This window comes from Cucumis melo, chromosome 11 (genome assembly GCF_025177605.1).
Source record: "Cucumis melo cultivar AY chromosome 11, USDA_Cmelo_AY_1.0, whole genome shotgun sequence".
Classification (NCBI taxonomy): domain Eukaryota; kingdom Viridiplantae; phylum Streptophyta; class Magnoliopsida; order Cucurbitales; family Cucurbitaceae; genus Cucumis; species Cucumis melo.
Window position 1 is genome coordinate 16420676 of NC_066867.1, and position 9561 is coordinate 16430236.

General features: G+C 36.6%; 2 protein-coding genes across 2 annotated transcripts; one reads left to right on the forward strand and one right to left on the reverse strand.

Annotated features, from left to right (window-relative positions):
• Window positions 1-2379: 2379 nt before the first annotated feature.
• LOC103490475 (external alternative NAD(P)H-ubiquinone oxidoreductase B2, mitochondrial) lies at window positions 2380-7238 on the forward strand. The gene is made up of 9 exons (XM_008449998.3): window positions 2380-2534; window positions 3153-3435; window positions 3566-3772; window positions 3841-4091; window positions 4178-4502; window positions 4577-4849; window positions 4949-5070; window positions 5149-5268; window positions 5370-7238. The coding sequence occupies exons 1-9, from the start codon at window positions 2446-2448 to the stop codon at window positions 5455-5457; spliced, it is 1758 nt and encodes a 585-aa protein (XP_008448220.1). The 5' UTR covers window positions 2380-2445; the 3' UTR covers window positions 5458-7238.
• Window positions 5494-7249, reverse strand: LOC103490474 (uncharacterized). The gene has a single exon (XM_008449996.3). The coding sequence runs from the start codon at window positions 7122-7124 to the stop codon at window positions 5748-5750; it is 1377 nt and encodes a 458-aa protein (XP_008448218.2). The 5' UTR covers window positions 7125-7249; the 3' UTR covers window positions 5494-5747.
• Window positions 7250-9561: the final 2312 nt, after the last annotated feature.

Consider the following 9561-nt stretch of genomic DNA (forward strand, 5'->3'; position numbering starts at 1 on the left):
TTTGACGTTTTGGTTGTGGATTAGGCGAGAATACATGTTTTAGAGTTTTGTTAGGCGTTTTGGCTTGGCGAGAAGATTTCCTTAGAGGCTAGTTTGGCTTAGACATTCGTTTGGTAGCTTGTGGCTAGGTCAAGAGAGGTTAATCGACATTTGACAAGGCGTTTTGGCTTGAGACTAACACTTAGACATTTTGGTTGGGTCTTCTGAGTGAAGTTAGGCGAGATGGTGAGTCGGTTAAGTGGATTCTAGGTGTCATGTGTATGCATAGGTTAGACTTCGGCAAGTAGGAGGGCTCAAGAACTTTTCATGCACGATTCAGTATACATAAGTCACTTCAAATTGCAATTTCTCCCAAAGTACTCATACAATTTTGCTAAAATGGGTCTAAAAAGTTTATAAAATGAGTATATTTTCTAAGGTGGGGCTACTAGTTCAATTTGGCAAGAGGAAGGTCGAGTTTGAGTTGAAAGAAGAGAGAAAGGTCATTCTCGGGAGAAATTTAAGTAGTTTCCACTTCAAGGAGGCTACAAAGCCCAATACATGAAGGTTTTAGCTGAAACTTTGAGGTAACAGTTAATACATTTTCCAGAAACTTTGTAGAAGGAAATATTTTCATTTGAGTTGTGGATCTTAAGATATTAAGCTCTAAAGTGAAAGTAAGATTCTGGCTAAAAAAGTGAGTTATGCATAGTGTGGGTGGTTGGTCGAACGTCAAGGGTTGTTGGGCGAGATGGGCACGCATTTTGGGTTAAAAGAGGTTATTTTGGGTGTTGGACGTGTGTTGGACACATAGCTTGCGTGCAAGATAGGCCATGCACATGGGCGCGTGACCAGGCAAGCATATGGCAAGTCCAGCGTACGCGTGAAGGCCACACTGTGGCATGTCAGATGGTCAGGCGTTAAGCATGAGGTGCGCGCCGGCAAGCCTCATTGCGAGGTTAGCACACGGTTGGTCTGCCTAGGCCATGCCCGCATGTGTTAGCTCTATTGCCCTCCCTCTACGCGCCAACAATGTCAAATGGGTGTTTTCGAGTTGTTTTCAATATTTTGGGAAATTTTAAGCAACGTTTTGATATTTTTAAGATAAAAAGGATTTAAATGAATTTTTCCCATTATTTCAGGTCAAGAGGAGATCGGGTAGATTTACAAACTGAGGGTTTAAGCTACCATCAGTGAGTGACAACATGATTTCTAAATGATGATTTTAAATATGATTTACAAGCTACCATTTATTGTTATTGTTATAAGGGAAACTTACATACATATAACAAAACACTAAATTATTTACGGCCTGTATAACAAATCCCATAAAATTAGTCATTTTTTAAATATTTGCCCTTCCATCTTTCTTCTCTTATTTGCAATGAAATTGTCTTCCTCCTGCAATTTCTTTCCTCATCTTCTTCCTGCAATTTCTTTCCATCATTTTTTTTTATTTTTCAATTGTTTTTTTATATTGTTGAATCTTTCCATCGTCTTTCTTCTTTTCTGGCTGTGATTTCTTTTCATCGTTTTTTCCTTTTATGATTTTGCGATTTCTTTCAAACGTCTTTCTTCTTTTTTTATTCTTTTTTATGTCGTTTAATATTTTCAGCGTCTTTCTTCTTTTCTGATTCTTTTTTATATCATTTAATCTTTCCATCGTATTTCTTTTTTTTTTTTCACTGTGATTTCATTCCGTCTTTCTTCTTTTCCTTTCCTTTTTTACGTCGTTTAAATTTGAATAACCAAATCTAAACGACCGTGTACAAAAAAATAGCAAAATCTAAAAAATTGTGAATAAAAAATCTTAAAAATAATTATTTAGATTAGAGTAGCAAATGTAAACGTGTAAAAAAAATAAATTACCGGTAGACAAATCTAAACGATCGTGTATCAAAAGAATTAAAAAGATCGTGTAAAAAAATCTAAACGATTGTATAAAAAAATTAAACGATCCTGTAGTAAAAGAATTTTAAAAAATTGTCTACCAAGTTTTGAAAAAAAAACGTTTAGATTATTTTTAAATTTAGAGGGAAGTGATATGATTATGGTGTAAATTGGTTGAGTGAGATTTTAATTCCTAATTTTTTGGTTGGATGTTAATATTCATTGGCTCATCAACTACCTACAAACTAGGGAATAAATCGAGTATATATATATATATATAAGGAGATCTCTGTCTCAGTCAACGACACTTGCCATTCTTTCCCACTTTGTTGGCCATGAAAATAAATGGTGAATCTTATTCATTAATGTAAAATTATAATTAAAATAAAAACCTATTTCTTCTTCTTCTTCTTCTTTACTTGGCAGTTACTCCTTCCTTTTCTCTCTCTGCTGTATAAAGAAAACATTCTTTCACTTAAGGCTTAATAACATAACTGTTGTATACGGATCTCTCCTTCTCTCTCTCTCTTTCTTTTTTTTGTTTCTGGGAAAAGAGTGACATTCAGGGCTTTCACTATGAGGTGGAATTCATTCTACACCAAAGCTTCTAATGCTTTTCGTGATCATCCTTCCATATCTAAGCTTCTCATTGTTTTCACTGTCAGGTATAATTTTTATTCACTCTTCTCTTTCCGGTCTTCTGCAATATTCTTATATCTTCTTTTGCTCTTTTTTTCTTTTCATTGTTGAAGGGTGAATATATATGAATAGTTTGTGTTTGAAAGAACGGACTCTCCAACAAATCTTCACAATGGTATGAGGTTTTGTTTCTGGTTTCACCCTAAAAGCCTCTTATCAATAGAAGATGGTTGCCCTCACTTGTATAACCTTTGATTATTTTTCACGGAAAGTGGACATATCATAATACATTTTTTTAAACTTGTTTCTATTACTGAGGAATTAGCTGATACCAAATCGAGCTTGTACTTTGGATTCAATTGATCAAATGTTCAAATATGGTACCTACATGTTACTGAATTCACAAAAGAGAAAAAAATCTAGCCATTCTCCGAAGTATTCTCAATTGTATTGTTGGTTGAAATTCCTTGTCCAAAATTCCTTTTTTGAATTCCAATAAAATATGGATTGATGATGAGTTAAACAAATGATCATATGTCTGACAAGAAAAATAGAACATGTTTTTTAGATTGTATATATTCAATTTATGGATGCAATTCTACTTATAATGGAAAATATAGATATAACATTGCTCTGTTCTGCAGTGGTGGTGGACTGGTAGCAGCTACTAATGGCAGATCTCTGTATCATTCTGTGTACGCCGATGCATTCCAACAAGATGGTTACTGCAAGAAAAAGAAAGTAGTGGTGCTTGGAACAGGATGGGCTGGCACAAGTTTTTTGAAGAATCTCAAGAGTTCATCTTATGATGTTCATGTTATTTCTCCTCATAATTACTTTGCTTTCACCCCTTTGCTTCCTAGTGTCACGTGTGGCACGGTTGAAGCTCGCAGCATTGTTGAACCGATTCGTACTATTACAAAGAAGGTAGTCAGATTTGTTTTGTTTAAGATAGTCTGAATGAAATTCACTCGAACTTTACATGTGAACAAAAGTTTTTGGCTTTATTATTGGTTTAGCCATTGCTCTGTTAATATAATGATGATTTACATTGCAGAAAGGTCTGGATATTGAATTTAGGGAAGCTGAGTGCTATAAGATAGATGCAGAGAAAAAGGTGGTATTCTGTAGATCAATTCAAGACACAAATTTGGGTGGCAGAGAAGAATTTTCTGTTGATTATGACTATCTGATTATAGCCATGGGAGCTAAATCCAACACTTTCAACATACCCGGAGTTGAGGAAAATGCTCACTTCTTGAAGGTATATTATTTTTGTACAATGGCAATGTCTTTGTACAACAAACTGAAGTAAATTGAAACTTTACATAGGGAGTGGAAGATGCTCAGAGGATTCGTCAGACTGTAATTGATTGTTTCGAGCGAGCCAGCCTTCCAAATCTAAGTGAAGAAGAGAAGAAGAGAACTCTTCACTTTGTAATAGTTGGAGGTGGTCCAACTGGAGTGGAATTTGCAGCAGAGCTTCATGACTTCGCAGTTGAGGATTTAGCAGCATTGTATCCTTCATTGAAAGACTACGTGAAAATAACCCTCTTGGAGGCAGGAGATCATATTTTGAACATGTAAGGAAATTGTTTAATGTTCTTTCGGTATAGTTTTATACGGTTCGTTACTTTGGAGCATCAAATTCAGGGCACTTTTTTTATAGGTTTGACAAGAGAATTACTGCTTTTGCTGAAGAAAAATTTCAAAGAGATGGGATTGAACTAAAAACTGGTTCCATGGTCGTAAAAGTAACTGATAAGGAAATCTCCACAAAAGAAAGAGCAACCGGTGAATTTGTATCCATTCCTTTTGGAATGGTTGTCTGGTCTACCGGCATAGGCCCTCGTCCTCAAGTCATTGATTTCATGAAGCAGATTGGTCAGACTAACAGAAGAGCTTTGGCAACTGATGAGTGGCTAAGGGTTGAAGGATGTGATGGCGTCTACGCTCTTGGTGATTGTGCCACTGTAAATCAAAGAAGAGTCATGGTAATTGTTGATCGAGTTTTTTTCTATTTGCTTCACTTTCACACATCTTTCTTTTGATAATCTGTTGCTTGCAGGAAGATATTGCAGTAATATTCAGTAAGGCAGACAAGGATAAGTCGGGAGCTTTAGCCCTGCAAGAATTTCAAGAAGTCGTAGATGACATTTGTGAGAGGTACCCTCAAGTTGAGATCTATCTGAAGAAGAAGCAGATGAAGAACTTTGCAGCTTTGTTGAAAAAGACACAATCCGACACACAGAAACAGTCGACCGAACTGGATATTGAGAGCTTTAAGTCCTTACTTTCTGAAGTCGATTCTCAGATGAAAAATCTCCCTGCTACTGCTCAAGTGAACACATACATCTCGATCATATTGGCTTCCAAATCTCTTTTGTTCTAGTGCTGCTTCAACTACTGTATCATTAAGTCCTTTTCGGGAATTTTGTAGGTTGCTGCTCAACAAGGTGAATATCTTGCAAGCTGCTTCAACCGGATGGATCAATGTGAAAAGTACCCTGAAGGCCCTCTCCGATTTCGAGGGACAGGACGCCACAGATTTCATCCCTTCAGGTAAAAATCACAAAGACTAAATTAAATGAGTGAGTTTATGGTATTTGAAGACTGAAATTCGGTTGGTTTTTGTGAAAGGTACAAGCATTTTGGGCAGTTTGCTCCTCTTGGGGGAGAACAAACTGCAGCTCAACTACCTGGGGATTGGATCTCAATTGGTCATAGCACCCAGTGGCTTTGGTACTCTGTCTATGCCAGGTAACAAGATTCATTCAATTTAAAACCAGAAACATGATTTGAAGCATATTTTTCAGCATGAAAGTCTTGTTGTCTCATGTTTTGTTTTTGTATTTTTACAGCAAGCTAGTAAGTTGGCGCACAAGGATTCTGGTCATGTCAGATTGGGGCAGAAGATTTGTATTTGGCAGGGATTCAAGCAGAATCTGATATCTCCTACTTCAAAACACCCAAACTCTTCAAATTGAACAACATTTGATCTCATCAGATCCCATTTTTGTCATTACTTTTAAAATTGCATTTGAATTCAAATTTAAATTTTACGACTCATGTAGCCCCATTTATATTAGAAAAAGTTGCTAAAAAATGAAAGTTTGATCCTTTATTTTTTACACAAACACAAGTCTACAAACAAGAAGCTTTGCCTGTTTCCATAACAGGAGTTATGGTTCACAAAATACTGACTTAAAAGATATAAAAAAAAACGTCATTGTTTCATTTCATTCTTCCTCATCCTCTGCAAAATTCAACTTCTGACAGATTAATGCTTCCATCTCTTCATCAGCAAAAAAACTTGTCTTACTCCCAATCAATTCAGACACCCTCTTGGCCGGTCCCGAGTCCCTTGGGCTCATATTCGCACAGCGAGTCGTTCTGATCCTCGGAAGCTTATCGCCCACCTTCGAAACTGACTCCAAACATGTTTCTTCCATTTCTTGTTGAAGAATCATTATTTCATTTGGTATGTCCCATCGCTTCTTCACTCTGCTTTGCGGTGCCTTGCTTTGGCTAAGATCCGACGAAGATCGCCGCTTGTCATACCTACTGCTTCCATCGTCTTTGCAATTTCCTGGCAGAGATCTCTTACGATTCTCTGTGGGTACTTGGCTGCTTTCGTTTGTCTGATTGTAACGGCTCGCTATAATCCTACCAGTTCTCAATGGCTTTTTGACACTAGTGGGTGGTACTGATTTTTCAACGTCTTTAAAGAGCTTCTTTGGTTGAATTGATTCAAAAACCCCATCTTTTTTTACCGGCCGTTTTGATACGATAGTGGTGGCTGGTTTCCGTACAGTTTGAGCCTTGATCAAAGTCCTCCTCGATTTGGGGCTAAGGCTGAAGCTGTTTCCTCTTCTGTTCTTCGCCTTCACTTCGTCAATATCTAGTAATTTTGGAAGGCATGATTGGCGACGGTTTTGAATTCGCTGAGCTGGCGTGATTTCTGTCTTCCCTTGCCGTCGTGCTTCGATGCCACCGTGGATTTCCGACGGCCCCAAACTTAAGCCTCTGTTTTTACAAATTTTCGGTTCAACTAAAGAGTCTTCAAACATTTTACCAACCCCATCTGAATTCTTGCTACTTGCTTTCGAATCAACCGATCTGATGGGCACGAATCTTGCACCCCTCTGAACTGCTGTTCTCACGGCTTTTTGCTCGGCCTTTTCAATTTGAAGAGCTTTTAGCCTTGTCGCTAATCGATTGATTTCCCTCTCTGTTTCTTCGATTTCTTCATCAACATTTCTTTTCTTACTAATTACCTCCTCCTCTTCTTTCCCCTTGTCACCATACATTTTGGCTGAGACCATACGAGGCGTTTTGAATGGCTTCCGTTGTGAATTTTCAACGACGCCATTACGATTGAGCGGCTTCACAGAAACAGGGTACTTGCCGGAAGCAGGGGTCTTCAAATTCAAAGGGCACAAATTTTCTTTGCTGCAATCACTCTGCAATGGTTGGGAAGATTGATTCTTGTAGGAATCTTGCATATTTGACCAAGAAACGGTTCTAACATCGGATTCTCCATTGTCAAATGCAGCATTGTTCCAGACCTGAATGTTTGGGGCTTCAATGTCATCAGGGCGATCAAGAAGAGTCATTTCTAAATTCTGGATATGTGAAATTTTATGGAAAAAAAATATAAAGGGGTTTTGCAGGAAGAAGAAGATGACGAAGGGCTAAAATGAAGAGAATGGTTTTTCTTTGATTAAAGAGAAAAGAATGAGGTGCAGATTGAGATGGAGAGGAAATGGGGAATTCTCTATATTTTTGAGTTTTCGACCGTTGGTGAAATATAGACGTTAGAAGGATGCGCTCTTCGTCATGACGTGGATTCCTGGCCGTTGGATTGGGGAGTTCATCGCGCTCCGATTTATTGATAAAACTGGGGCCCGGAGCTAGGCCTGGCTGAAAAGAAACATCATTCTTCTTACCCTATGAGGCCCATTATCTATTTAATTTGCTGTTTCCTTTTGAAAGATACACTATAATATTTTTTTTATGAAAACCATCTTCCAATTTTGGACAGATTTAAACTTCAATTGCTATAAGGAAAATCTTCAAAAAGTTATTAAGATTTAAAATCTTTTAAAACTTCTTTCTTTATTAGGTACGGTTTTATACTTTACATATTAGTGATGCATGTTAAAAGGATTTTATGATAACAAATTTAAATAAAATCTTGGGTGAAACTAAAATAATGAAAAGCATATCATATTCATTGATGATGGATTTAAATATTCTCAAGATTACAACTATAATGAGTGCTTAGGAGAAAACAAGGGTGAATAACCTCTTGTAACCACTTACACCACTGACCACCTTAAACAATTTTAAACTGAAGTAATAACTGATGCAAATTAGAAGTAATATAAAATTATAAACAAATAAGAGGAAAATATGACAAAACTAACTTCTGTCAAACTTGATAAGAAACAACCACCCCCCAGACTCATGGGTGATGAACAAACATTGGGTTTGGACTGAAGCTCACAGAACTTGAATTTTGTCAATGACTTTGTTAAACCATAAGCAAGTTGTTGATTTGTTGGTATATAGCGAACATCTAATTGCTTGGCCAGAACTTTATCTCTCACAAAGTGCAAATCAAGTTCAACATGCTTACCTTTGGAATGAAACACAAGATTAGCAACTAGGGAAAGTGCACTAATATTGTTACACCATATCACTGAAATTGAAGAAGATGGATACTAAATTTCTGCAAGTAATAATTAAACCCAACTTATTTCAACAACTATATGTGCAAGAGATCTTTGCTAATTCTTTACTTGATCCTGCTACAACATATTGTTTCTTTGAAGACCAGGATACGAGAGAATCACCAATAAAAACACAATGATCTGCTATTGATCGTCGATCACCAAGAAAACAAGCCAATATGCATCTGAGTAAGCTGTCACATGATAATTATCTGAATTGAGAATATGAAATCCATAGCCAAGAATTCCCTTCAAATACCTTAGAATTCTTCTTACAAGTTTCCAATGAAGTGAAGTAGGTTATTGAAGAAGTTGACTTAATTGTAATGCACCTCTAACACTTCTGTACATAGTTGGATTAACCATAAGTTCTTCCTCATTAGGAACTAAATGCTTTTCTGTTACAGCTAGTATACGACATGGCTTTAGATGAGTTAATTCTAACCTGTGTAGAAGATATGTTATATACTTTGTATTCCTAAGAAATAAGGTAACTTGCCAAGATCCTTTAATGCTGCTTGTTTGTATATATATGCGTTCAAATTCATGCTATCATGAATGTAAAGTTAAAGCTCTAAGTATGCAACTAAGTTAGAACTAAGTTGAGGTTGCTTAATTTTATAAATGTGTCAATTGCGCACAAGTTTTCCTCTCTTTTGCCTAAGTGTAAGCGGAAAGGAAGGTTTCTTGGGTAAGCTAGGGTCGAATATAGGGAACTTTTGGTTTCTTCTAATTATAACGCATGGACTAGTTTCATGTGGTATCCATACAATATTGTTATATTCACAGTATTACTTAATTCATCTAATATTATTTGCACTAAGTGTGATGCGAAAGGGGAAATGGGAAGGATTAATATGTATGTATTTGAGAACTCAAATTGTATTAGGCGAGTGTAAGAAAGGAATGTTCATTATATTATGTCACGATATGTTTATTATATACAAAGGATGAGTAGTTCCTTGAGACAATAAAAGCACCTACTAATTCCAGAATTAAGGTAAGCATCTTTTTGGAGCCTTTGACTATTGGGATGCAAATACTTGAAATTACAATTTGATTTACATCTAGTTTGTTTAGTCGCATTGTTTATAATCCATCCTATATTAAGGCAAGTAGCCTTTTGATGCCTTGGTGCCACACATACTCATATTTCTGATATGTATGTTAAGGAGGAATTCAGTGAAGTGATTGCATCTCTACAATCCCTTCACTGCCTGTTTAGCAAGATCTTAGTTATTGACTCTCTTAACTAATAACACCCAATGTTTCATTCCTTCCTCTGAATGGAATGACACGTTGAATGAAGCTCTGGCTA